This window comes from Malaclemys terrapin, chromosome 10 (genome assembly GCF_027887155.1).
Source record: "Malaclemys terrapin pileata isolate rMalTer1 chromosome 10, rMalTer1.hap1, whole genome shotgun sequence".
Taxonomy (NCBI): domain Eukaryota; kingdom Metazoa; phylum Chordata; order Testudines; family Emydidae; genus Malaclemys; species Malaclemys terrapin.
This window is the reverse complement of record NC_071514.1, coordinates 84715647-84743645: the sequence shown is the minus strand read 5'-3', so window position 1 is coordinate 84743645 and position 27999 is coordinate 84715647. Positions and strand designations below refer to the sequence as shown.

General features: G+C 60.5%; 2 protein-coding genes across 5 annotated transcripts in view; one reads left to right on the top strand and one right to left on the bottom strand.

Moving 5' to 3' along the window:
* CASKIN1 (CASK interacting protein 1) overlaps window positions 1–18762 on the top strand; it is a 157140-nt gene extending 138378 nt beyond the window's left edge. Inside the window, exons 15-21 of the mRNA XM_054042108.1 lie at window positions 1772–1869; window positions 4399–4509; window positions 6336–6437; window positions 7389–7527; window positions 10585–12777; window positions 15333–15726; window positions 17805–18762. Of these exons, the coding sequence (XP_053898083.1) occupies window positions 1772–1869; window positions 4399–4509; window positions 6336–6437; window positions 7389–7527; window positions 10585–12777; window positions 15333–15726; window positions 17805–17901 (3134 nt within the window). The 3' untranslated portion in view covers window positions 17902–18762. The remainder of the gene's footprint in view (window positions 1–1771; window positions 1870–4398; window positions 4510–6335; window positions 6438–7388; window positions 7528–10584; window positions 12778–15332; window positions 15727–17804) is intronic.
* An 8206-nt stretch (window positions 18763–26968) lies between these two features.
* The window catches only part of TRAF7 (TNF receptor associated factor 7), a 43336-nt gene continuing 42305 nt past the window's right edge, over window positions 26969–27999 (bottom strand). For all 4 annotated transcript variants that reach the window (XM_054041690.1, XM_054041691.1, XM_054041692.1 and 1 more), the window contains one exon: window positions 26969–27811. In XM_054041690.1, the coding sequence (XP_053897665.1) occupies window positions 27797–27811 (15 nt within the window). In that variant the 3' untranslated portion in view covers window positions 26969–27796. The remainder of the gene's footprint in view (window positions 27812–27999) is intronic.

The window sequence follows — 27999 nt, the reverse complement described above, 5'->3', positions numbered from 1 at the left end:
GCTGGCTCGCAGGGGGGAGGGGAGAGCAGCCCTAAGCCGAATGCCGTAATCCCTGTGGGTCAGAGCCACTCCCTCCTCTGGACCTGGAGCTCCCCAAACCTGAGGAAAGAGCTAGGCTGAGGGTGCTGAGCAGAGTCCCCCAGCAGGGCACCGCCGTGGTAACGGGGCTGGAGAAGGGCCAGTTTCTGGTCGGAACATCCTGGCCTTTGCGTGCGCTCTGGTACAGGGCCAGTGCCCAAAAAGCAGCGTCAGACCCAGGGCCCCGGGGCCGTTCTAGAGTCTGATACGCGGCTCTCCCCAGGGCGTCAGACCCAGGGACCCGGGGCCGTTCTAAGGTCTGATACGCGGCTCTCCTCAGGGCGTCAGACCCAGGGCCCCGGGGCCGTTCTAGGGTCTGATACGCGGCTCTCCTCAGGGCGTCAGACCCAGGGCCCCGGGGCCGTTCTAGGGTCTGATACGCGGCTCTCCTCAGGGCATCAGACCCAGGGCCCCGGGGCCGTTCTAGGGTCTGATACGCGGCTCTCCCCAGGGCATCACACCCAGGGACCCGGGGCCGTTCTAGGGTCTGATACGCGGCTCTCCTCAGGGCGTCAGACCCAGGGCCCCAGGGCCGTTCTAGGGTCTGATACGCGGCTCTCCTCAGGGCGTCAGACCCAGGGACCCGGGGCCGTTCTAGGGTCTGATACGCGGCTCTCCTCAGGGCGTCAGACCCAGGGCCCCGGGGCCGTTCTAGGGTCTGATACGCGGCTCTCCTCAGGGCGTCAGACCCAAGGACCTGGGACCATTCTAGGGTCTGATACGCGGCTCTCCTCAGGGCGTCACACCCAGGGACCCGGGGCCGTTCTAGGGTCTGATACGCGGCTCTCCTCAGGGCGTTCTAGGGTCTGGAGGGTGGGTGCACTGCACCCGTGGCAGGCCGGCACCCTGGCTCTTGTCAGGTTCATATCTTGTCCTGACATGGCCTAGGACAGTGAAACTCAGACTGAGGCAAGTGGCACGTGAAGTTACCCCACTGTGTGATTGGTTAATAATTCAATCAGGAGGCTTTTACTGTGTTATTACCCAATTGTAGTGGATAAAATAATGATGCTTGGGCAGTCATTTTCTGTGGGAATCTGTAGCACTGGAGGAAGTGAAACACTGAATTCACACGACTGAGGCTCTCTTGGGAATGTTGGTGGCTAATTTGGCTCCTGCCCCCCGAGGTCTGAGCATCGCTGCCCTAGGATATGGCATGGGTGCTCCAGACCGCGTCGTGCTGATGGCCATCTTGCCTCTAAGGCTACAAACGGCTGCTCCGTGGCAGCCCAAGGGGCTAGGAATGCCAGCGCCCCAGTGGCAGGAAGCGAGCCCGAGAACCCTTAAGGGGGACAGCCCCAGCGTGCATGCAGACATCCCTCACGAAGTTCAGAGGAGGGTGGGAGGAAACGGAAATGCCGCACTCTGCTCTTACTCCAGATCTCCCCATTTATGGGAGGATTCCCAAGCACCCCACAGACATGAATGGGTTCTACAGGAAAGGCGCCCATTGCTGAAATGCAGCCACCACTGGGGAGGAGCTTGGCAGCCACGCCGCACAACAATTTAGGACAAGCGAGAGAGTGTTCCTCATCCAGTTGGACCTACTGGGGAATTGGGTCTCCCCAGGCTGACACCCCAGACAGAAGTGCCGTGGGGTTTTTAATGTCTACATCCTGCGAGGCCTCTGCAGGGCCTGCCAGTGCAGCGTTCCCAGCCGCTCTGACCGTTCCCTTTGGCTGCTTTGCAACAGGTTCGTCTCGCACTCAGAGCCTGGCTAGCACGCCCTACGCCGGGCAGCCGCCCGCCGAGCAGCAGCTGAAGAAGATAGAGCCAATGTCAGAAGGGAAGGTAAGAAGGTGGGAGCCCACCTGGCAGCTGATTGAATCCAGCCGGAAGGGGGAACGGGCCTTTAACACGAGGCAGCCCCCATCTGCCAGGCTCGCTCGGTGCGAGGGAAGGGACTGGCAGGCCAGTGTCACCGCCCACGGCCCTGGCCGGCTTGTCCTGGCTCACATGCCACTCGATTTTAGCGATCACTCCCTTTTCCGGCGAGCGGCAGAGAGAGCTGCCTCCTGCCCTCCGAGTCAGGCTCTGTCCGCCGCCTGCGTAGGGTGGCCAACTTTCTAATCGCCCAAACCTGAACACCCTTGCCCCACTCCTGCCTCCCTCTTCTCCGGGCCCCGCCCCTGCTCACTCCATCCCCCCTCCCTCCGTCGCTTGCTCTCCCCCACCCGCACTCACTTTCACCGGGCTGGGACAGGGGGAGGGGAGGGGTGCAGGCTCCGGGCGGCACTTACCTCGGGCGGCTCCCAGAAGTAACCAGCATGTCCGGCTCCTAGGCTCAGAGGTGGCCAGGTGGCTCTGTGCCCTGCCCCTGCCTGCAGGTGCCTCCCCCGCAGCTCCCATTGGCTGCGGTTCCCGGCCAATGGGAGCTGTAGAGTCGATGCTCAGGGCGGGGGCAGTGCGCAGAGACCCCCTGGCTGCCCCTGCGCCTACCAAACTTGCCGGTTGCTTCCGGGAGTCGCGCAGAGCCAGGGCAGGTAGGGAGCCTGCCTTAGCCCCACTGCACCGCCGACCGGACTTTTAGTGGCCTATTAAGTTCTCCCGGATGGCTTTCAATAGTCACCGGGAGACCGATGCCAATTTTGGGAGACTCCCAGCCAATCCGGGAGACTCCTAGCCAATGAGTCAGGACCAGGCAGCCGGCGATCTGCCCGCTGGGGCTCCGGGGTGGGCTCTCAGATGGCCAGGTGAGGAAAAACCTTCCCCGCACAGGATGGGCCACTTGCTTTGTGGAAGAGGCGAGCTGGTCCGGGGCACAGCGGATGTGCCTGCAGGGGGCGCTGCGTTGAGGGAGTTCTGTCCCCTGGGATTCTCCCCCGGCTTAATTTTCCGAGGCAGGACCTGTTCTTGCCCGGTGTTCACCTCCTCCCTTTTCCTGGAAGCAGGGTCCTCTCTCTGCAGCGGCCCATGCCTCAGCTGGGGAACGGTGCAGCAGGAGCTAGTGAGGTCCCGTGGGCCGCTCCTGTTGCACTCTCCCCACCTGAGTTCACATGCGGTTCGGTGGCCGCCCAGTGGGCAGATCTAGATGCTGTTCGGGTGTCACAGGAGAGTGGCTTATCGTTGACTCTCACCTTGGAGCTAATTATTATTAATGGCAGTGGCTCCCCGTCCCAATCTGGCACTCTGCCCCGCACAGGTCACCCCACTGAGGTCAGGAGTGTGTCGAATGCCAGATATGGACTCTCGCTGGGGAGCCCAACTCAGATCAAATCACACAGACCTTTATCAATCTCCCCCTGGGGGTGCAGAGCTCCCAGCTTCTCCCCAGCCCCACATCCTAATTCGTTATGTGCCCAGCCCCACAGCTGCCCTTCCCGCAGCCCAGCAATTCTGCCCCCCAATCCCTACATCTGCCCCTTTGGCAGCTCCAGAGGTTCTGGTGTTGTGGGGAGGGGGGGCCGTTTGACCCATTGCTCACGGCGAGGGGGGCTCTGGAGAGGAAGTGGGCCCTGCGAGCGGCTGTCCGTGCAGGAGTGCAGGTGGGGGTCGGGGCTGGCTCTGCACAGGGCAGGGGGATGCCATGTGCTGAGTGTGTTGTCTGCAGCCCTCGGCTCAGCTGTCACATCTTGGCAGCGGCACGGCAGGGTCCCCTCCCCGGAACCACCGTTCCGGCGCCCGGGGCGAGAGTCGCACGTTGGCTGAGCACCTCAGACAGCTTCCCTCATTGTGCTGCCACCTGCGCTTCACAGCTTCCCGGGGCGGCGGGACGCTGCCAGCTGCGAGGAGCCTGGCGCGACGGGGTGCAGAGAGCGCAGGGGCGGGCAGGGACCTGGGGCGCGCTGGGGAATTGCGGGGTTCCGAAGGGCCTCGCTGTGCTGGGCTGAGGGAGGGGGAGGAAATGCTGCTCGGTCTGTCTCCCTGCTGGAGTGATTCTTGGGGCTGGTGACGGGGTGAATGACTCACCTTCCTCTTGCTGTGAGGCCCCAGGGCAGAAGGGGACCATCTAGCAATTCTCCTACAGGCTCCTTCATGTCCCAGGGAGTTCCCCAGGCTCCTGCCCCTCTTCCATACAAAGCCCAGGGGAGAAGCTGGGGTCAGGCACCTGTCACAGACTCAGCCTGGAGGTTCTTTCCCTGCTAAATCCTGCAGGTGGCTGGGCTCTCGCCTCTCCTACCCACGGGGATTACAGCCGGGAGCCTCTGGGCTGTGCCTGACTGCAGCTCCCTCTCCCCCAACGGCTGGATCTAGGGGGGCAGCCCATGGGGTGGTGGGTGGTGTACGAGGATTGGCTGGGTGCCGGCTGGGTTGGCACTGCCTGTGCATGCTGCCGTCTGGCTGGGCAGTGCCAGTGACCCCCGTTCTGCCTCGCCCCAGAGCTCCGAGGCCGTGTACCAATGGCTTTACAAGTTCCAGCTGCAACTGTACGCGGCCAACTTCATCAACGCCGGGTACGACATCCCCACCATCAGCCGGATGACGCCAGAGGTGAGGCCGGGGGGGCGCTGAAGGGCGAGGGGCCCCCCACTGAGCTCTCCTTGCAGTGGCACGGGGTCGGGTCCAGAGAGAGAGCATAGATCCCTTAGGTGAAGGGCGGAGGAGGGGCTGCAGGCTGGGCTGGGAGGCTCTGCGACGTGGGGTGGGACGCCCAGCTTTGCTGGCTCCCGGCCTTCTAGACGGTAAAAGGGAAAGGGGATCGTTCCAGACCCAGCTGAGTGGTACGGGGGGGAAGGGGGACTGGGAGCCGTGCTGGGCATGGGGCGGGTGCGGCGCTCATGGGCAAATCCAGGCTGAGCTCCCATCTTTGCAGACGAGTTCAGATCCCCAGTTCGGCGCTTAGCCCCCCAGAGCTGCTGGGACAGGCCCATGTCTCTCCCCCTCCCCCCTCGGCACACGCCTGTGGCCGGGTGGGGGGCTGGTGTGTGAGGAGTGCCGGGAGGGGCCAAGGGCGGCTCTGCATGGGGGGCTGGTGCCCTGGCCCCACCCCCTGGTGTCGCCGTGCTGCAGCAGCATTACCAGCGCCCGGCGAGCCCTGGGGCTGGGTGGGCACAGAGTCCACGGGCGCTGGGCGCTCTCACAGGGGACGCTCCGGGCCTCTCCGAGGCGCTGAGTCCCCACAGCTCACACTGTGGTTGATCGCAGGCCAGCAGCGTCCCATTGAGCTCAGAGCAGCACCCAGAAGGGCTTGTCCCAAGCTGCCGGGCGCCGGGCTGGGGACCCCGTGAGCTGCTGGCGGGTGGGCTGGGACTGGCCCCGAGGACAGCTCTGAGCGGCTGGGTCCAAGCTCCGTCCTGAGGCTCCCAGCCCTGCCGCACTCCCCTAGCGGCCTGGCGATGTGGGATGGCACGTCGCAGGGCTGCTCCGGCCGCAGCTCTGGGGGCGTTTCCCCATTCTCGCCAGAACCTGGGGCATGATCCCGGCAGGGTGACTGGGTGGGGACCCCTCAGCCTGCCCTGAGAACACGGGGGCGAGAGAACTAGCCCTCCTCCCCTGGTCTCCGGATCTAGAGCCGCTTTAGAGAGGTTGACGCTGGGTGTCTGGCTCCAAAGGACGGCTGAACTGAGCTCTGCCCTTCCAGCTGGAGTCCGCCTGTGTTGGGGGAATGCCACGGGACCCAATTTGTTTACTCCTAGCAGTGCAGTAGCATCCAATGGCCTCTTGTGGGTGGGGCCCCTCTGCTCTAGGTGTGGTGTGTGTGCGCACACACACACACACACACACACGCAATCTCTGCCCTGCAGAGCGTGCCCTTGGCTTTGCCAAGCCAGAGCCTTCCGTCCCACTAGGAGAATGCCGTTTGGATTGGTTTCTCATCTCCACGGAGAAGATCAATGTTTATTGTGAAGCATTTCTTCATTTGCATCGATTTTAAGTTGGGGGGAATTATCAGGGGTGTGTGTGTGGAGGTCAGGCAATGGGGGAGGGGCTCAGACCATAATTATTGAATGACGATAGCTGTTGAGACCCCAAAAGTTAAAACTTTGTAACTGTTAAAACGCCAACACGTCGCATGTCCACGTGCACAAAGTCATTAGCCTCGCGCTCTAACGAGTTCTCAACCTGCCTTGTTCTCACTTCTCCTGCCTGCTGCTCTCCGTGGGGGTCCCTGGAAGGATTGTTGTGGGTTTGGGTGTACAGTGAAATCACCATTTACCGATAAAAACCTCACCCTTCCGAGCCTGCTCCCATGCCCCTTGTAGCGGAGAGGTGGCCTGCGGCGGCTGACGGCCTGCGCTCTTCTGCGGGGGCTGCCAGCGCCGTGCGGCGAGGCCCTGCTTGTGCGGGGAAGGTGACGGTGTCTGTCTGTGCCCTAGGACCTCACCGCCATTGGCGTGACGAAACCCGGACACAGGAAGAAGATCACCTCGGAGATCAACAGCCTGAACATCCCCGAGTGGCTTCCGGAGTACAAGCCGGTACGGCTCCCCCGGAACGCTCCCTGCCTGTCAGCTTTGCCCTGCTGGCAGGTTTCCCTATGGGGCATGGGGTCGCCGGGCTAACCACCCCGGGGTGCACCTACCTCGCTCTCCCACCCGGGGATGGCCTGTGGCTCTTTAACTGCTGGAGATAGGTGAGGCCTGGACCCCGTCTCCTTGCCATGTGGGTTTGGTCCCCGTGTTGCAGCCTGTTTTGTTTGGGACAGCGTCCCGGTGCAGCGTGGAAGGGTCCTCTGCCGGCGTATTCAGAGGTTCCAGTCCTCTCCCAGAGAGCAGTGAATGCTGTCCACCCAAGAGAGGAGCTTTGCCTGGATCTCCCCGAGCTCTGAGCACAGGTCTGGGTGCCCTGTCCTGGAGGGGACCCCGAGAAATGCAGGGGACATGGCTCCGGGGCGCTGGGTTGATCGGGATGCCAAGGGAGGGGGAACCCCGGAGCTAAGCCATCTCCAAGCGAGGGGGCAGGGAGATGGACAAGGAGGCTGGAACTAGGAGCAGAGAGTGAATTTAGACAGAGTCTGAGGAAACCCCCTCGTGGTGCAGTCCTCTCCCATGGGAAAGGGTGGGAGCCTGGAACTAGACTGAATACCGTGCTGGAGAACAGAGCCCGGGCAGCGTCCTGCCACGAGGCTGAGCTAGTGGGACCCGATTCGCTGCCTGGCACCTGGGGCGCGGTTCCCAGCCAGGCAAGGCGGGTGCACAGACCTGAACACTGGCACGTGATGCTGGTGCACACAGATGCACAGGTGACTCGGGCCCCAGGGGCAGGAACGTCATTGGCTAGATTATAAAGCTCTCAGCTGCAGTAACCTCGGGGGAAGGGAAGGCATTAATGCCAGGTCGTGGCATAGGTATTACCCCCACGCTGTCCCTTTAAATGGTGTCGGGTCCGGGCCAAAGCACCGTTCTCCCTTTGCCTCCTGCCCCCTTTAGGCCAACCTGGCTCTCTGGCTCTCCATGATCGGCCTGGCCCAGTACTACAAAGTCCTGGTGGAGAACGGCTACGAGAACATCGACTTCATCACGGACATCACGTGGGAGGATCTGCAGGAGATCGGGATCACGAAGCTGGGTAATGCGGGGCTGGGCATGGGCACTGGAATGGAAGGGCTCCCCGAGGTGGGGAGGGGATTCTCATACCAGAAGCTAGGCTCAGAGGATGCTGTGGCACCCTGGGGTGCACCTAGGCCTCGCCTCTCCCACCCTGTGCTGTGCTCTGTTAACCCCTGGTGTGCCGTACCTTGCTTCACACCCAAAGCCTGCAGCGTCCAAAGCAGGGCCAGGCTGTCTATTAGAGCAGCTGCAGGGCTCACAGCACCTTCCCGCTTGGCCATGTCAGGACGTTCCCTAGCTCTGGCATCCCCCCGACCTCCTGGGGGTCTTGTGTGCCATGAGCCGGTGCCTGGACTTCACTGCTCCCGGTGCCGTGAATCAGGAGCCGCCTGCAGCTGCCGTGACATGCAGGACTCACCGCTCCCGTTGTGGTTACTTTTGCAGCCTGACGTTTCTGCATGCGGTGACTGATTCCTTCCCTGCCCCAGGTGCCCGCGTCAGCGAGAGGTGCCCGGTCGGAACACGAATGCCCAGTGAAGACCTGGGATGGTGATGCTATTGCAGCCTGTGTGCTGTGCCTCCAGGGGACCTGGAGAATGGGGCCCTTGCTGTAGAGGGAGGAAAACAGACAGATGCTCTTGTATCTTGGTTACCACACGCACCCTGTCGACTTGGCCGACATCCCAGTGCAGCTTGGGCACAATCCCATTGAAGTCAGCCCAGTTGCACCCAGGGGAACTTGGCCCAGAGCTGTGTAGCCGTGTATTTACACCGCTATCGCAATGCGAGTCAATTTCCCTATGTAGACAAGCCCCAGATCGTACACTGCTGGCTCCTAGATAACACACCAGCCACACCATGCGAGCTCCCAGTGCGATGCCGTGGCCAGACGGGCGGGTGTGACACTTGACTGGAGAAACACGGGAGCAGGGAGGTGATTTTACCCCCATGTGCAGCATTGGTGGGACCGTTCTTGGCATGCTGAGCCCAGGTCGGGCATCCCCAATTTAAAAAGGATGTTGACCAATTGGCGAGGGGGCCGAAAAAAGCCACAAAACGGATTGGTGGGGTGGAGAGAATGGCGGGCAGCGAGAGACTCAAAGAGCTCGATCTCTAGCTTACAACAGGACGGTCAAGAGGTGATTTGGTTAGAGCGTCAGCTCAGTGACAATATACCGGCTGCTAAAGGGCCTTCAATTTAGCAGAGAAAGGCAGAGCAAGAACCAGTGCTGGAAGCCAGGCAAATTCCCATTAGAAATAAGGCAGTGAGGGAGATTAAGCAGTGGAGCAAACTCCCAAGGGAAGTGGTGGATTCTCTAACATTAAAGTTGACATTAAAGCCACCAGTGCAGAGAGCACGTGCTGTTGGTTGTTAGTGGAAATTGGTGGCGGGTTAAGTCCCTGAGTCAGTCTCTGGGTTTTTGACATATTCATGCAAGTAACCTTAGGTTTAGGAAGTAAGGTAGCGATGCCGTCTGTAGTGAGCGCAGTCTCTGGTCCTGGCCGGCTCTGGGCGGATCGCTACGCTTTGCACCCGCGTGGCGACGGGACGGCCGAGGCCAAGAACAACCAAACTGAGCAAGGCAGCCAAGGTGGGTTTGTGGGGGAGGAGAGATCAGGGTTCATAACGGCGCTTGGAGTACGTAAAGGAGCAATGCCTGGAGATAGCGGGCGTGTATAGCTCCCGGAGATTGAGAAGCCAGCTAATGGCGGCTCTGTAAGCTCAGATGGGAGCTAGAAAACCCATCAGCCTCCCCTCTGCTGGGAGAGATTCTCCTGTCAAGGGCCCCCGTGGTTGGCTGCCTTCCTGCTCACCAGAACCACCAGTTGCTTCAGTTAGGGGGGTTGTTGCTTCACCCCAGATCTCCCCCTGCCTAGCCGCTGGGTGCTGTGCCGTGATTCCCAGCAGGAATAGTCCCCACGCAGCCGGGAAACAAACACAACGGTTAAAGGGCTGGAAGTGTTGGCTCAAATCCAGCCCCGGGGTCGGGGTCAGTGGGAACCAGCTGTTGCAGGACCTAAGGGGGCAGCCTGGCTTCCAGGAGAACCCCTGCGCTGTGCTGACGGAAACGGGCTGCTGGGAGGGAAAGATTGTCAAAGGAGTTTAAAGGAGTTGGGCCCGCAGGCAGGGCTGGCTCCAGGCACCGGCCTGGCAAGCAGGTGCTTGGGGCGGCCACTCCGGCTCGGAGCAAAGGACCTCCCGCCGAATTGCCGCGGCAGATCACGATCGCGGCTGCTTTTATTTTTTTTTTGGCTGCTTGGAGCGGCCAAAACCCTGGAGCTGGCCCTGCGCGCAGGCCTAAATCAGTAGGCCTGATGTGCCTAACTCCCTGAGGCCCCTTGAGAGCCCCTCCCTGCAGCAGAGCGGGGCTGTGCCTGAGGGCTGGAAAGGGGAAGGGCGAGACCCCGAAGGGACGGGCATGTCTGTGCAGAACAGGAAGAGCCGGAGCTGGGGTAGCCAATGCTAACTCAGCTGTTGGCAGGGACATTAAACCTCCTGCTTCAGGGCTTTAGCCAAACGCCGCCTGTTAGAGACCAGGATGAGACCTAGTATGGGGGGCAGGTTCTCCCACATCCACTCCTGCGGGGGTCCCTGCACCTCGCTCTGAACCAGCCAGACACAGGATACTGGGGGAGATGGACCGTGGGTCTGATCTACTGCGGCAGTCCCTAGGTTCCTATGAAATCATTTCTGGTTTAATGATCTAAGGACTCCTTCATCGGGGGCCACCTGGGTCAAATCTGCTTTCATGTCACCAGTGGAACTCCAGAGAACTCGGCTGACACCAGTCAGGGGCCCCCCAATGTGTCTCTAACCTGGCAGTCTCCTTTTAGTTAAAACACCCTAAAATACACAGCCCCGGTTAAGCTGCCAAGCCCCCCCCCCCGATGCTCTGTGGGAGACAAGCGCTCACTCAGGGTGTGGGCATGGCTGGGTTGGGCCGAGACAGCCGTCCCGGAGGAATGAGCATCACTATCCATGGGCCAGCACCGGGCCCTGTGGGTTTGCTGGTGGGACGAGTCACTCCCCATTGGTTAATGCCCCCTTGTGCCATGTGTCCTCCCACCCTTCCAGGCCACCAGAAGAAGCTGATGCTGGCGGTGAAGAAGCTGGCAGAAATCCAGAAGGCCGAGTACGTCAAGTACGAGTCGGGGACCCTGAAGAAGAAAGCGCCCCAGTCTCTGGACGTGCTGGCCATCGAGTCCCCCCAGCAGGAGAACGCCGAGTGCCAGTCTCCCAAGATGACCACCTTCCAGGACAGCGAGCTGAGCAATGAACTGCAGGTGGCCCTCACGGGCACGGGCGAGGCACCCGAGGGCCAGGAGAAGCAGGCGAACCATGTGGCACATATCCGGGATGGAGCAGGCTACCGGGGTCCCTCCTCCAGGCACGTGCATGAGAACAGCCTGAGCGGCCGGGCCAAGCACATAAGCAGCTCCCAGGAGCTCTTGGGGGACGGGCCCAAGGGGCCGAGCGCAGCCATGTCCAAGAGCCAGGAGTACCTGACGGAGGAGGTGAAGGAGGGGCCCCCCAGCATGCCCAAGGAGGTCAGGCCCATGCGGCACGGGCACACCGTCAAGAGAGCCAGCGTGCCCCCGGTGCCAGGCAAGCCCAGGCAGTCATTCCCCCCGGCCGGAGGGCGCTTCACCCCACCGCAGACGCCCACCAAGCCGCGGCCGTCCTCGCCCCAGACGCTCATCGTGCCCCACGCCACGGCCAAGGTCAAGCCCACGCCGCAGCTCCTCCAGCAGGCTGACCGCCCCATGTCGCCCCGGTCCCTGCCTCAGTCCCCCACCCACAGGGGCTTTGCCTACGTCATGCCGCAGCCCGTGGAGGGCGAAAGCCTCGCCGGGCACCCACCGGGCCCCGTGGCACAAGGAGTCCCAGTCCTGCCAGTCTCGGTGCCCGTGCTGTGCCTGCCGCCGCAGAGCGGGGAGGCAGAGGAGGAGCTGGGCAGGCCGAAGAAGCGCGCGCACAGCCTGAACCGCTACGCCATGTCCGACAGCGAGCAGGAGCGAGATGAGCTGCTGGTGCCGGACGCCGGGCCCTACGCCACCGTGCAGCGGCGGGTGGGCAGGAGCCATTCGGTGCGGGCGCAGTCGGGCGGAGACAAGAATGTCAACCGCAGCCAGTCTTTCGCCGTCAGGCCCAAGAAGAAGGGGCCGCCCCCGCCGCCCCCCAAGCGCTCCAGCTCTGCCATCTCCAGCACCAATATGGCCGACGACTTCAGCAAGGAGGGGGAAGGGGACGTGCCCGGCGGGGAGGATGAGGAGGGGCAGGAGAGTTACCGGGAGCAGCGGCGCGCGAGCGACGTGGGGGGCAGCGTGGACACAGGCAGCGCGGGCAGCGTGAAGAGCATCGCCGCCATGCTGGAGATGTCCTCTATTGGCGGGGGCGCCCGGGCGCTGGCCCTGCAGAAGCCTCACCCAGGAGGAGGAGGGAAGGGACCCGAAGGCTACTACCTGCACCCTGCTGGCGCCATGCACCTGGCCAGCCCGGAGCATTCCCGCGTGGCCGCTGTCCTGGCCACTGTGAAGCACAAAGACGCCATCGGCCTGGACGGGGAGGTGGTGAACCGGCGCAGGACCATCAGCGGCCCCGTGACCGGCCTCATCGCGGCCGCCCGCAGGGAGCGCTCCGACAGCATCAGGTCGGACACGGGCAAGGACGGCGGCCCGGTGGAGCGGCTGCGGGCGGAGCACGGGGGCTCCCCCCAGAACAGCTCGGCCGAGAACATCCCCTTCGCCGAGGATGGGAACCTGACCATCAAGCAGCGGCCCCGGCAGATGGGGCTGGCCAAGGGCGAGGCAGGGGACGGGCTGTCGCCTGCTCACCGGCACGGGAACCTGGCCAAGGTGGAGGCCAGTGCCACACTCAAGAGGAGGATCCGGGCCAAACAGAGCCAGCAGGACAGCGTCAAGTTCATCCTGACCGAGTCGGACACAGTCAAGCGACGGCCCAAGTCCAAAGACAAGGAGCAGGGGCTGGAGCCGGCCCCCCTCTCCGTCTACCAGAACGGCACCGGCACCGTCAAGCGGAGGCCGGCGTCTGAGATGAGCGGTGCGGAGACACCCCCGCAGGGCCCTGCCGCAGGCGACAGGCGGGACAGGCTGGAGCATGTGCCGCAGGCTGTGGGCGGGGAGCCCAAAAAGCCCTTCAAGCCGCCGGTCTCTCCCAAGCCCGTGTTAACCCCACAAGCACAGAAGGTCCCTGGGCCGCCCACACCCACTTCCAAAAAGGCACCGATCCCCAGCCCCGGCAGCCCAGGTAGGTGGTGTCCTGCCGAGGGAGCTGGCAGGAGTCTGAAGGGAAGCGGGCTCTGGTCCCTGAGCTCTGCTCCTGAGAGCCCACAAGCTAAGCGGGGTCAGAGTCGGGTCGCTCTTGCCTGGGAGAGCGCTCAGGCAAACGCCGGCTGGTGCAGCCGCAGGGCCCTGCCTCGTGCTCACTGCGGGGGGACGGGAGGCTCCGTGCCAGCCAAGCGTCTGCTGAGGGCGTTTTGGGTTTAATCCCCTTTGCCTGCGGCCTGTAGCTCTGCAGCCCATCTCCATCTCCGGCAGTTCTCCCAGCACCAGGCCGGGCTCCCTCCGCACGGCTTGACGAGGGGCGATCCTCATGGCTGGCGCTGAGGGAAGCCTTTTCTCACGGCGGCTGGCAGCTGGGACAGGACGTCGTCTCTGCCCCCGCCTGCCCTCCTGCTGCCCGGCAGAGCCTCTCTGGGCCTCCCTCTGTAGCGTGAGCCTGTGCTTGGTGAGCGCTGCCCCACAGGGATGTGCCAGGAGCACCGCGGGGCGGAGTGGGACCCCTTCAGCTGGGGCAGAACAGTGAGAGATCAGGTCCATTCCAGCTTTGCCCGCTGTTGTTTATGGCTTGGATTGTGGTAGCACCGAGGAGCCCTCTCGTGGCCCAGGGCCCCGTGGCACCAGGTGCTGTACAGACAGAACAAAAGACAGTCCTGCCCCAGAGAGCTGGCAGTCTCACGTGCATCCTGCCTCCAGCCAGCCTCCATTGGATGCACTGCCTCCCCCACACCCCATCCTGCGCAGCTGTGCCGGGTCCCGGGTCGTGGCCAGCAGCTGCTGCACATCGCCCCATTGGGTGAGTGGGCAGTGAACAGACCCCTCTGGAACAGCCGCTGGAATGCTGTGCGGCGTTAGGAGGCTTGTCCCAGCAATTGGCCAGGCCCCATAATTCCTCACGCTCGTGGGAGGGGAGCGGCACATTCACTGGAGTCCCCGACAAAGTCCTAGAGTGGCACGTATGGGGACCGACTGTAGGAGCTCTGGAGCTAGGAGTACAAGCTTCTATGGCAGTGTGTGGGGGGGCAACCTGTGGCCCATCAAGGTAATCTGCTGGCGGGCCACCAGACATTCCCACGGCCGCCCGCAGCTCCCAGTGTCTGCGGTTTGCCCTTCCCGGCTAATGGGGTTGCCCACCACTGCTCTGTGGCCTGGTCCTGCGAGCTGGTGGCACTAACTAGTGGGCAGAGGGGACGAGCCCCACGCTGGGTTACAGGCGGATCGACCGGCGTCCAGGGAGGAGAGCTAACAGAACTAGTTCTGCAGCCCTGGTGTCCATGGCTGCGGGTCGTGGATTCTGCCTCTTCCTAACGCAGCTGTTCTGCAGGCAGAACGCCAGGGCCCATTGGGCGACAGCCCAGCGAAATAATCCTTGCCCAGGGCCCGGTGTGGGCTGGAGCCGGGGAAGTGTTTAAAGGCTGGGTGGATGCGTGCGGTGAGCCTCCACTGGCGGGTGGGTTTTAACGCTCTGCTGCTAACCCTCCAGCGCCGGGGAACAGGCTTTGCCGATCAGGGTTTAGGGCTCTATGGAATGAACTCCCCCCAGCTAGGGGGTGGTTTGACATTCCCTTCCCCCCGGCGTGGGAGGAGTGCTCTCTGGGAGCCTTTCGAGAGGCCACTTGCCGGGTTTACAACCTACCCATCAGGGTGCCCGTGGGCGTTACAGGCCCAGCGCTGTCTGTAATGGGGCCTGGAAGTCATTCCAGCTGTAGGGCCCCAGGTCCCTGCCCGGCCAACTGCCTTGTGCACCACGGCCCTGGGCGTAGCGGGAGCCCCTCTGGGCCGTACCCCTGCCTGGCAGCGTGATCTTCAGGGCGGGCGGCTCCCCGACCCTGTGCTCATCCAGGCCCGCGGGGAAGAGCTTCCCCAGGGCACGCGTTGCGCTGAGCTTGGAGGCTGGCCTAGTGCTGTTTGGGGGTGTCCCGTTCTCTCCTGGCTCCCCCTGGGATCCCCAGCGCCCGTCTCCTGGAGGTGTGGGGCCCCGGGGCCTGCCCCCCCCCGCCAGCTGAGTCAGGGTGGCTCTGTTGCTGACTGTGGGGAAGCCTCCCAAAGGCCTGATGCTGGTTCCCATTAGTGTGCCCCCTCCACAGGGCAGGGGTGACCCCTGATCCCAGCCCCTCTCACACAGGACAGGGGTGACCCCCCCCCACACCCAGCCCCTCTCACCCAGAGCAGGGGCGACCTTCCCCCCCCCCAATCCCAGCCCCTCTCACCCAGGGCAGAGGTGACCCCCCCACAGCCAGACCCTCTCACCCAGAGCAGGGGCGACCTCCCCGCCCCCGATCCCAGCCCCTCTTACCCAGGGCAGGGGTGACCCCCCCCATCCCAGCCCCTCTTACCCAGGGCAGGGGTGACCCCCCCCCCCGATCCCAGCCCCTCTCACCCAGGGCAGAGGTGACCCCCCCCACCCGATCCCAGCCCCTCTCACCCAGGGCAGAGGTGACCCCCCCACCCGATCCCAGCCTCCCCATGTTAACAGCAATGGCTATGACCCTCACAGCCCCTCTCCTTTCGTCTCTCCTGCAGAGGTGAAGCGAGTCCACGGCACCCCACCCCCGGTGTCGCCCAAGCCCCCACCACCCCCGACGGCACCCAAGCCCCCCAAGCCCCACGCCGCCATCCAGTCAGTGAGCGCGGGCTCCACGCCCACCCCATCCCCTGCCAAGCAGCTCACCACCACGATCAAGCCTTCAAGCACACCGCCTTCGCTCTGCTCGAGCCCCGCCAAGCCCTTGTCGCCCGGTGGGCAGCCCCAGCAGGTGCCCGTCAAGCCGCCGCGTTCCTCCATCGCCGGGCCCTCGACGGAGAGCGCCAGCCCCGAGATGGCACACCAGAAGCTGGAGGAGACCAGCGCCTCGCTGGCAGCTGCCCTGCAGGCCGTGGAGGAGAAGATCAAGCAGGAAGACGGGCAGGCAGCAGAGTAAGGATCCTGCTCCCTCATGCGTGTGCGCACGGGGCTGTGCCCTGGTTGTGAGGGGCACCGACCTTTGGGACTCACTGCTGCTGGACAGTGTCCAGGTCGAGAGTCCAGCAGGGCAATTAGGAAAGAGTCTGTGGGTGCAAGGGCTGTTGCTCCTCATGCTTCAGGGATACGGTACTCCCTGTCGGTGTCAGGTGGGGGCTGTTTGCTGAGCCAGGCTAGCTCCATTGGAAAAAGTCCCTTCTCACCTAGTGTAGACAAGGCTCAGCTGTCCCCATTCCTGCGGGTCTCCCGGTGAGTCTGGTTGCTGCTGGGTCAGTCTTTCTACGTTCCTTAGGGCAGAGGCTCCCTTCTACAGAGCTCAGTGTGACGGCGCTTAGCGCAGACAACCTTAATTCAGGTACCGTCAGTGCTTAGCTGTGCAGCCCTTCACGTGCTTGTAAAGGAGGGGTTTTTAGGTAATTCCCTAGTTTTTTTAAACCGTCTTGACCCTCCATGTGGGTCGTCAGCAGGGCTCGGCCATGTAAACTAACAAATAACCGGTAGCAGTAGAAGGCTGTTATCTTCTACGTGGCCCTGCTCCCAGAGGGGATGGGGATGCACACTCAGCTGATTGCGAGGCTGTGAAGGAATGATGAGACGCAGGGCATGTGCACCTAGGGAAGTGATAGCGGAATAAGGTGGGGTGTGAATTCAGAGCCCTGCAGTTATAACTCCCTGTGTGGATGCTCTTATTCTGGTGCAAGAGGCCCTATTTCCAGTTTAGCTTATGTTGCTCGGGAAATGATTTAAACCAGGGGTCGGCAACGTTCGGCACGCGGCTCGCCAGGGTAAGCACCCTGACGGGACGGGCCAGTTTTATTTACCTGCTGACGCGTCAGGTTCGGCCGATCGCAGCCCCCACTCGCCGCGGTTCGCCGTCCCGGGCCAATGGGGGTGGTGGGAAGCTGCGGCCAGCACATTCCTCGCCCGCGCCACTTCTTGCTGCCCCCATTGGCCCGGGACAGCGAACCGCAGTGAGTGGGGGGCCGCGATCGGCCGAACCTGCCGCATCAGGAGGTAAATAAACTGTCCCGACCCGCCTGGGTGCTTACCCTGGCGAGCCGCGTGCCAAAATGTTGCCGACCCCTAATTTAAATTAAGCTGAGAAAACCTACTCTTAGGATCGGCCAAGCAGCGTCACTGGGGGTGGGTGGGGGGGATGGAAAAATCCAAGTCCTTGTGAAGACAGCGCTAGGTTGACCTAGCTACGGCCTCTCGGGAAGGCGGACCCTCCCATCGAGGGTAGCGGCACAGCTGCAGTGTTTCTAGTGTCGACAAGGGTTAGGGTTATCCCAGGATAACCGTCGGGGTTTAGCTGTACCGGTAGAGTTCTGCTGGTATCACTGGAAAAGCTCCCATGCCGACAAGCTGGCAAGACTCCTGGGGTCAGTTCCAGGTTCTTTAAGGACGTATGCGCTAATAGATACAAACTCCTGCCCCCCTCCCCAGGTTACCCCCCTTTCAGCTTTTGAAGGACAATGCTTCTGGGGGCTGCTCCATGGCCCCCTCCTCGTGGAGCTGGTGAGACCCCCAACTGCCCCACAGCTAGGAGGGGGGACAGAGCCCTGCTCTGCCTTGCAGCTCCAGCTCCTCGTCCCCCCCGGAAGGAGGCTCAGTTCCAAGGGGGACCCAAGGGGAGCTGGAAGAGGGACACAGGCATGGGGGGGCAGTACTGGGGGGTTCTTGGGGAGATCCAGGCTTGAAGGGGGCCTTACAGAGGAGAGTTGGGGTGGGACACAGGCTTGAGGGGCGCCCTGGGCAGGATGAGGAGTGTTTGGGGAATAGAACTGTACAGATGGGGGGGACAGGAGGGAAGTTACTTTGTCAGGGGCTTTGGGGGTGGAGGGGCTTGCTGGGCTCTGAGGGACTGGGTCCCCTCCCTGCAGCTTGGGTGGAAAGTTACTCCACTGCTCAGTGTGACACCCCTCCCGCCCCCACGTGCCCACTGCCCTCCGGGCGAGACCCACATCAGCCACGGGTCCTGTGGGGCGCAGCCCACCCCCACTGATGCTAACAGACGCTCTCTGCACCCGCAGCTCTGCCGCAGAAGCAAAGAGCACAGTCAGCATTCTGGACGACATCGGCAGCATGTTCGACGACCTGGCCGACCAGCTGGACGCCATGCTGGAATGAGGCCCGAGGAGAACCCCAGCTAACCTCAGGATTTACCGTGGGTACAAGGGCACAACGATCCACCGACTCCCAGCCCCCCTCCCTGCCCCTTGTACAGCCTGCCCCCCCTCGGCGAACAGCCCATCCTTCGGGGTTTGCACAAAGAAGAAAAGATTACCTCAGGATTGTGCTCACACAGCCCGCGGCGCTCGGGGCAGGCTTTTGGCAGGAGTGGGTTTGCAGAAGCAAAAAAACAAAAAGCCCTGTTATGTTTTTTTCCCTACCGAAGTAGCAAGCAACTGTGGGATAAAGGCGCCCATAATGCCGTCTAAACCCAACTGCCAGGCCGAGAAGGCAGTGGAGTGGGGCTCGTCCCCTGACTCGCCTCTCCAGGCCAAACCCGAAATCCAGCAAGAACGGTTCTGTTCCGGTTGTGCCGTGTAGCTGAACTTCCACCTTTTTAGTTTGACCCGATCGTCCTCTCTCTCGCCGGACTCCCAGATGTGACAGTTCTGTGTGTAGCCAAACGTGGCCCAATCCGTCTGCTTTCCTCCCCGTTCGGTTTGGGTTAGACTCTCGTTCTGGTGACGCCGTGTTGCTATCGTTCTCGACCGAGCACTGCCATTATCCCGTGTGCCGCCATCTGCGTTCCCATGCCCCCGTCTGCTGATGTTGGGAGACGCTAGGAGTGGTGGGCCGAGGCCGCCCGCTGTGGGTGCCAGGGTGGGCGCTTGCCCGCTGGCATTCGGTTAGCTGCATGCTTTGTTTTATTCGGAAGGTGTTTGTTTGTTCTTTCCTGGTGCTGAGAAGCTGTGACCGTGAGACGTTGTTCTGGTGACAAGTCCGGTTTGACCAATTAGCTCTTTCATTTTTTAAAAATTATTATTTTTTCTGTGTTCTGGTTATTTTGGGGGCCGTCTTGCCAGGGGAGCAGCGCTGTGCGCCGGCACCGTGAGAAAGCTTTGTAGGTTTGCATGCTCGAGACAGTGTTATGACAAGAAAAGAAAAATATAGAAAATAGCCCCCTCCCTCCCACATGCCACTCCCTGCTGGGAGCGGCTCCTGGAGGCTGCCCGAGGAGGTGGGGCCCGGGTGGCTTTCACTGCACAGAAAGGGCTGTTGGAAATCTGAGCACAGCCCCATCGCCTTGCCCCTTTCTCCACTCAGCCGCTTGGCTTCCAAAGACTTTGTCCTGGACTTGGACTATTCAGCCTTTAATGCCCATCCTCACCCCGCACCTCTGCTGGAGCGACAGCCAGTCCCAGGCTCACTGGCCACTGGGGGCCTGGTTGTGCTCTGTGGAAGCCCGTGGCAGCAGGCTGGGGGCCCCGGAGGGCGGTCTCTATTGAAAGGGATGCTTGCATGCGTTCGGCCCCAACGGGGTGGTGTCCCCGGAGCAGTGGGGCTGCGGGGGATTCGGTGCGAGCTGGACTGTGGAGGGGGTGAGCAGTGGTGGGGCTCTCAGCCAGGAGGAGCCGGAAAGTTGTGCTGGGGGCGGAGGAGAGAATTCTCCTGCAGATTCTGAAGAGGGCAGGGGCTGGGAGGGAAGGGGCTCTGATGGCAGGAGCCTAAGGGCTTGTCAGCTCTCTGAGGGCCGTGGGCGCCAGGCTGTGGGTATTCAGAGCCAGGCGCTATGCATGCAGGGCTGGGGCAGCAGCAAGCCATGGGCCAGGCTGATTCCCAGTTCACTGCTCCGTCCCTCACCACTTGTCCCCTCAAAACACTGCTGCAATCACAGCGGCCAAGACCCCCCAGGCCTGCCCTGCAGGCCCCAAAGAGCCCAAGCCCCCAGGAGCTGTGCTGCTCATAGAGGAGTGTTGCCTAGTGAGCGGAGCGCAGGGCTCTCCTCCATCTGTAGCAAGGTGCTGTGTCAGCCTGGTCACGGGCTGCCGTAGGGGGTGGGGGGGCCTTACCGGGGGATACGAGAGGGTGGCTCTGTGGGGTCTGTTGGGGGCAGCAGCAGCCAACTCACCGCTGGCAAAGGGAAGCCAGCCTGGGGCGCCCCCGCCTTAGAGACCCGGAGAGCCTGAGCCAGGCCATGGGGCCCCCAGAGCTCTGCCCAGTGGGTTCCGCCGCGGCACGGCTCTGCTGGTGACCGCCACGGCCAAACCCGGGGGAGCTGCATGGCGAGGAGGGGGAGGGGGCTGCAGCACCCCTCATACAAGCACAATACAGGAGTCCCTAGTGATGGATTCCCAATTGGCCGGTCAGGCCTCACTGCTCCTCCTTCCCCCCACCAGCCCAGAGGGCACTGCCCGGGCAGTGCCAATGCCCCTGGAGCAGAGGGAGCTCAGGGAACAAATCCCTTTCCTCGTCCCAGTCAGTCCTGCAGGGGGTGCCAGCGGCATTTCTGTTACGTGGGGCTCACTGGTCCCCCACCCTGCACCCCAGCCCTGCCTGCCCTCAGGGAGACCAGCTTGTGTCAGAGCGTGACCTTGGAGAGCCGCAGTAGCTAACCTGTGTCTAACCCCGTAGCACGCGGCCTGGGCAGGTTAGCCTCGGTGTGACAGACAGTTCTTGCACCCTGCAGGTTAATCCCACTGCCCCAGGCTGTGTTCTGAACACCCCGCCGTCCGTGGGGAGCCCAGGCCTGGGCGTGAGCCGCTCGCCCTAGAAACGCGCTGCCAGTTTCCAGTCCAGGCCCATGGGCGTGCCTGACTGGCTCCAGCTAGCCCCGTGTCCCTTCTCAGCGAGGGCCAGTTCCAGATGCAGCAGAGGCGGGTGTAAGAAGGCCGCAGTGGCAGATATAGGATAATTCCCCTCCGCTCACATTAGGCCTCCTCCTGGTCTCTTAGGGCTTGTCTGCAGGGCACCGCCGTGAATTGTAGAGCTGAAATGAACAGGAAGCAGGTTTAATACAAACAGAAGGAAGTACTTCTTCACAACGCACAGTTAACTTGTGGAACTCATTGCCAGGGGATGTGGTGAAGCCAAAGTCTAACTGGCTTCCAAAAAGAATTAGATCAGTTCATAGAGGATTGGTCCTTCGATGGCTGGACAGCAGGGGATGGCTCACTCGATAATTGCCCTGTTCTCTTCATTCCCTCTGAACCATCTGGTGCTGGCCACTGCCAGAAGACAGGACACTGGGATGGATGGACCATTGGTCTGACCCAGCGTGGCCGTTAGGTTACGACGTACTGTGTACCTTTTAGTTTGTGCCAGCGGGTCTACGGGGGGCAATTAGAGTTCTCAACCATTCCCACCCGTCTGGCTTGCACCGCAGTGCCATGGAGACCAGCCCTACCCATCAGCATTTGGCTACAGCGCTGAAGCAGCAGCTTGAATGTCCCTGCCCATGTGTGTGTGGCCATTAGTTCTGCTAACTCTGGTTCTGCTGGATTCCCCCTAGGATGTCCAGTCCCTTTTCAAGTCTCCAAGGGGCTGGTAAGCCATGCACTGCGATGCTGGCCCCAGGGACTGGAGGGGCATGTCTGAGAAATCCCAAATTGTTCATCGGTTTCTAAAGCCTCAATGTCCTGCCCCATTTCTATAACCTGTCTCCCTTCCCCCCAGCCTCTTGCTGTGTCTGAACAAGCAGGGGTGACAACCGGACCAGAACTAGCAGCCGTGGAGCTGTTAGTTGGGCTCAAGCATCAATGCCTGGGGTTGGCCAGCAGGAACGAGGCCGAGCAGCTGATGTATTGTCAGGGCTTTTCCTCCAAACTCTTGCCAGACCAGCATTTCCCATCTACAAGGGCTCCAGTTCCGAGGCCACCCATCCTGCAGCCTGTACCCAGGTAGGTAGCTGTTACTCGCAGGCCTAGGCCCATGGATGTCAGCGGGGCCATGTGTGAGTGAGGGGGCTGGGATCGGCTTCCCTGCTTCTTGCAAGTGCCAGTGATTTCCCCTGCCACATCCCGATACATTTGCTCCTTTGTCAAACCAATAACCTTGGGGACCCAAAATTGGGCTAGGGGAATACAGACCAGCCCAGGGGGTCAGCTCCTTCGCTTATGGCTTGAGCCTCCTGTCCAAGAGGGTTGTTAGCTCGCTCTGTATCCCAGTAGGTTTCTTACATGCGCTGAGCTCATTGCAGAGGAAAGAGGGCCTTGGCCGAAGCAAGCAGAGCAGAGGAGGACATGGCTGAGCGAGGCCTGTAGTTAGGACAATGCCCTACTGCAGTGAAGTGTTAGGAACGCTTCCGAGTTGGGGAACAAAAACTCTTTCTCTGGAGGGTGATAAAGGATGAAGAAATAATAAGCTATATAAAGAAGTATTAATTTATTGGGAAAAAAAGATTTAAGACAGATATTTTCCCCCAGAAATTAAAAAAAGGAATAAACTTTAACAAATATATATTTAAAATATTAAAAATAGTATCAATTATATAATAAAAGTTTTTAAAAAAATCAAGAGAACTGGATTTTAGCTGGAGAAAAATCTATTAGATTACAATAAGCTCTATGTCTTTGTGGCAAGATCATATTAAGAGTAGCACAAGCATAAGATACCTTTTATCTCGTTAGAAGGTCTGTGCAAACAGCTTTCGGTTTGTTTTTCTGTTGGAATTCAGTGTTCTTCCTTTATTTTTACACCGTTTAAGAAACTCAAAGGATGTGCCTTGTTTCATGAAGGTTTTTGTTAACTCTGATCTGGAGGTTGGTTTTTTTTCTTTTTTTGTGTGTGAATGTGTGTGTGTGTGCGTATTCTTGAGAATACACAGCTGTATATTCATGTATAAACAGGATTTGGAGTCTGGTTTATCGCTTGAATTCTGATGAATGCATTTTGCTTGTGGTTTCAAAACAACGTGTTGATGTCATTTTTTTCTGAGACGTACAAACTGCTCTCTCTCTCTCTCTCTTTTTCTCCCATTGTGTTTGCTGATCCAGATGTGTTTGGCACAACTTTGAAATTTCTTTAAAAAAAAGCCTAGAACTATCTGTTGTAAAGAAAAAAATGTATCTTAACAAAATCCATAAAGTTCTACATGATGGAGATATACATATATATATATTTTTTATGATTAAGTTATGGAATCTGTATTGTATTCCCATTCTGTCAAAGCTATGCATCTTGGTGCTTTTCCCTGCTCTTCTGTGCTTCGGTTCCACCTATATTATTATGACTATTCTGAATATTAAATGGCTCGTGGTGCTTTGAAGACGTTTGCTCCTATAAAAAGTCTGGCAACAAATATTTAAAGGAAAAAAAAATCCTTATCAACCTTAATTGTAAAAGAGACAAATGTTATTTTTATTGTTGGGAATTAACTCCAACCAAAAAAAAAATTCCATGGTACAGACCATTCCTAAAGCACCAGGTTGTACAGTGTGTGTATATGTCCTTCTGGTCCCCTGCGATGGACTGACTCATACTGTAATTTTTTGTCAGGCATGTGGCAGTGGTATGCTTGACTGACTGCATTTACTGCCATCGGCTCTCAATAAATGTCAGAAAACTCAAGGTGGGTGCCACTCTTGTTTGGCTAGGCCTGGCTGCTGTCGTTAATGGGGGGTGCGGCCAGATGGGGCGTGGGTGTTCTGTTACAACCCTGGCAGAAGTGACTGTGGCGTGGAGGAGCAGGTGTTCCTAACCCTCCCAGGAGCATGGGGTGAGCATGTAGCGCGGAAAACTGGGGCAGCCACCTGTGGACATGGGGACTGACACGGTCACTGCGCTGCGGGACAATTAAACCAAACCTTCCCTGCTTGCTTCACTCCCAGGGCCCCAGGGCGTGAAATCCCCAGCCCGGCTGCTGCCTGGCTCAGGTCGTGCACCCGCAATACTGACACCTTTTGCAAGTTGGCAAATTAGGATGGAAATGGAACTGCCCTGAGCAGCACGCCCAGAGCTCGTCCTGTAGCTCGGGGGCTTGGTGCAGCGGGCCTGGCCCCTGGCTGCACTATATTCACCAGGGGCATTCCCAGGGCTGGAGGCGTTGGCCTGGCCCAGACGCGGTAAATGTCTTTGGCACTGGGTAAGGGAGCTGGGGCTGAGGTCACGCCCTTTCCCGCGGCTCTGGCTCCAGCAAGACACTTTAAGGCTTTTGATGCTAAACTTGACCCCGTTACTCCTAAACAAATCTCCCTGATTGAAAGCGTGGCTGAGGAAAACGATCGAGAGGCGGGCTGGTGTCGGCCATCTCCCTTCTTGTTACCGGCGAGAGCAAAGCTCCTCGTATTCGCTTCTTATTCGCCCATGTTATAGCAGCAGCTGTGTCCCCCCTCCCCCATTTGAGTCAGGTGCTGTACTAAAGGCTTAGCAAGAATTTGAAACCCCTGCGGAGCTGAGTGTTTCAGAGTCCCTGGCCGTGGGGCTCTCAGGGTTTAGACAACCTGCTCTCTGCTGGTATGAGCAGGAGCTAGTGCCTACGTCATCATTGGAGGCTGCAGGGCGGATGTTGTAGGCAGTGGGGGCGGGAGATGTGGCTGCTCTATGGACGGGAACAGGGGCTGTCAACCATGTAACGCCAGCCTGGGCACGGCCCAGGGACCAGCCTGCAGCTCCAGGGGCTGGGGCCACCTGGCTGTTTGGGCCCAGGCAGCAGACCCCTTCCTGCTCAGGCCCAGTGCCTGGGCAGGAGTGGGGCAGCGTTAAGAGGAGAGCCAGGGGGCCTGAGCAGAGCTGGAGGCAGAGCAGAGCTTGACTGCGGTGAACAGCTTGGGAGAGCGAGGGGGACCCTGGGCACTGGGCCCAGTGCAGGGAGACGCCCCCAGCCAAGAGGCCCTGCAGGCCCGACTTGGAGTTGGCCCACAGGATTGCCAGCCCCGTGGAGCAGCGGGGCTAAGGCTGGCTCCCTGCCTGCCCTGGCCCCGTGCCACTCCTGGAAGCAGCTGGCACCACGTCCCTGCGGGGCGGGAGGGGTGGGGGCGTGTGCAGAACTCCATGTGCTGCTCTCGCCTCCAGGCACCGCCCCCCCCCCCCCCCCCTGCAGCTCCGATTGGCCAGGAACCCCTTGCCCTGAGCCCCCTAGTCCCCTGCTGCACCCCACCCCCTGCCCTGAGGCCCCCAACTGCACTCCTCTTGCACCCCAACCCCTTGCCCTGAGCCCCTTTCTGCACACTGGACCCCCTTCCCACCCCAACCCACTGCCCCAGCCCTATATCCATGGCCCTGCCTACAATTTCCCCACCCTGATGTGGCCCTCAGGCCAAAAATTTGCCTCCCCCCCCCCGCCCTAGCCCCTGTCCAACATGACCATGACAAGGTGGGGATCAACCACCCACCCCCCTCAGGAATCCTGGGCCAGCCTTGTCAGGGTTACGAGGACTCTGCCACACACGAGAGTGGAAGGGGAGCTCTGGCAGCCAGGCAGGCCTCTGGGTAAAGGGAGTGGGAGCGGGGACTCAGATCCTTTCGCTAGCCCACTGCACTGGGGTCGTGTCTAAGGCAGGAAAGTTTCCCACAGTAGCGGGCCCAGTCCCCCGCTTTCACTTAGCTTAGACAGCGAGCAAAGGTGGTGGTGGTTTAAGCATAGTGGAAAAACCCTTTTGGTTGCCTGCAGTCAGCCCAGGGGGCTGATTCCTGACCCCTTGTGCGCTGTCTATCTGGATAATGGTGCGGCCGCACCCAGCAGCAGTTTAATCTGGGTATGTTTAGGGTGAGATTTAAACCAGAACGAATGTGCCGGTTACTCACCGCCCCCTGTGAGGCTGTGGCATTAGTGGCCTGCTCTTCGGGGCCAGCAGGAGTGGGTGAATGGCTCTTTAGGTGAGCATTGCTGGCCGGGTATGTTACGAATGAAATATTGAGTCTGAACGGCTTTCCACCAGTGGGGTTAGTGCCCCCCAACCTCTGGGGAACATCTGGAGGAGCTCAGACTTTTTGTGTAGCTGCCCCGCGGGTGCCCGTACCCAGGGTTAAGGCGAGGCCTCCTGGCAAGGGTGGAAGGCACAGCAGATACCAGCGGCACAAGCTGGGCCAGGCTCCCTCCGTGTCTGGCAGGTGCAGGGGATAAGGCAGCGGAACAAGCAGCTGTTTCACTTTGTCATCTCATGCGCTGCTCTGCTACCGGAGGTCAGCGCCTCCCTGTGCAGTGCTTGGCCCGGCCCCCCCTTAGCTCTGGGTATATCCCACCCATACTGACTCAGTCTGCTTGGAACCCTGCTCCTCCATTGGGGCAAGCCCAGGTCTGGGGCCACAGACACTAATGGCCCTAGGAGAAGCTGCAGCGCTAGTCCCATATGCTCCCCCCCAACCTTTGCTTACAAACACGCCCAGACCCCTCTTCCTCAGCCCCCCACTCCCAGTGCTGCTGCTCTGCAAGGCAGTGGGTGTCGTTCTAGCCCTGGTAGGAGACACTGTTTCCCATGGCTTTTGCCCTCAGCTAAGAGGCAAGTACGCAGGGCTCTAACACCCTGGGGCCACAACCAGCTCAAAGCACTGTTGATACTGGTCTCGCCAGGGCCCTCCCAGCCGTGATGCAGATCTAGCCCTAAGCGTAGCTCTCTGCTTTGATAGGGCCAGGGATGATACCAAGTGAAGGTAATGGGGGGAGACAGGCATGCGCTTGGACTACACACGACAATGCTACTGTCAGTTACTCCATTCCTGCGGTCTTACTCTGCTGCCAGTAGCCGATCGGCGCGTCGGCTCAGAGACCCCTCCTGATTCGCACCCACCGCGTGGCCCTGAGCCGCGGCAGCAGTTACGGAGCGTATGGAGGGGAACGGCCCCAAGCACCTATGCCAATGGGAGAAGAATTTTTAAAGAACTCACTTCACCCCCACGGGTGCCTCACCCTTCACTTCTCGTGGCTCTTGCCTTACCCTAGGTCTACACTGCAAAGAAAAACCCATGGCTGGCCTCTGCCAGCTGGCTCACGCTGTGGGGCTGTTTCATGGCTGTGTAGACTTCGGGGCTCAGGCTGCAGCCCAGGCTCTGGGACCCTCGCAGGGTCCCAGCAAAGCCCAGCAGTCTACACAGCCATGAAACCGCCCTTCGCTGACTCGGGCTGCCGGGGCTCAGGCCAGCTGTGGGTGTCTAGGGCTGTGCAGACATACCCCTAGTGGCTCCCACACCTGCTGTGCCTGGCGCAGGGACGAGCTCCCCTGCCCAGGTGTGCAGGGTTGGGAAGTGCGTGCCCGTGGAAGGCCAGGCGGGTGGCAGCTGGCCCTCCCCCAAGTAACTCACACGTGCCTGGAACAGCTCTTTCCACTTTTATTGTCAATGAAGAAATAATCCAATTATATTACAATCTTAAAAACCGTAGAAAATGTGAGTAAAAATGCAACAGAGGCTTTTTCTCTTTAATGTGGAGACTGTAATTACAGGGAGGGTGAACCGATGCGCTCGTGTTACTTGATCAGAGAACTAGCGTGTGGTGTAAAAATCGTACCTGGCTACACAAGGAAGATTCCTCTTGAAAGGCCAAACAACAGCTCGCTATCGTCTGGGCAGTCAAATTAAATACGAGAGCGACAGAGAGGGGCCCGGGCGGAGGACAAGGCCGAAGCTCAGTTCTCCTGTTTGCAAAGTGACCTCGCTCCTGGTCCTTCGCTTCCTCGACAGGCTCCGCTGCGACCAGCTGAGTTGTGCTGTCCCATTGCCGCCTGGCGTCCACACCAACTGCGCCTTGCTTGGCTCGACCAGCCCAGCCAGCACGTGTCCCGTTTGGCATGCCGAGCCTTTGGGTCAGGCTCTGCCATGGTGACACCACAGTAACAAACCCCTGCCCAGTGCTGTGTGCAATACGGAGAAAAGCAGTGACCCACCGGCCCTCGCAGCAGGCCAGGTCTCCCACCTATTTCATGGGACACGGCTGACTTCTGGGGCGTCCCTGGGCGACGGCAGGTCGGAGGGACGAGCGATGCTGAGGGCGCAGTTGCTGTGGCCAATGGAAGGCAGCAGGTGGTGGTGGTGAGCAGAGGACGGCAGCAGCTATTTCAGAGCGGTGTCAGTCGTCCAACAGGCCGGCAGAGGAGAAGGAGATTTTGGTACTCGGGGTGCAGGACCGGTGCAGCTGTTACCGTTAGCACGTCCAGACCTGTGGAGGCCGGGAGGGATGGGTGAACAGGGATCCAGGTCAGTCAAGGGAACACAGCCGGTTCCTTCCTCTCCCGCCCCAAAAACGCCCTTCTCGAAGCTGAGCCCCTAGCGATCCCTGCTGGCCAGCTGGGGCCCGTTCTGCTGCCCGACTCGCGGTTGCTGCCCTAGTGACCCAGGAGGAAAGGG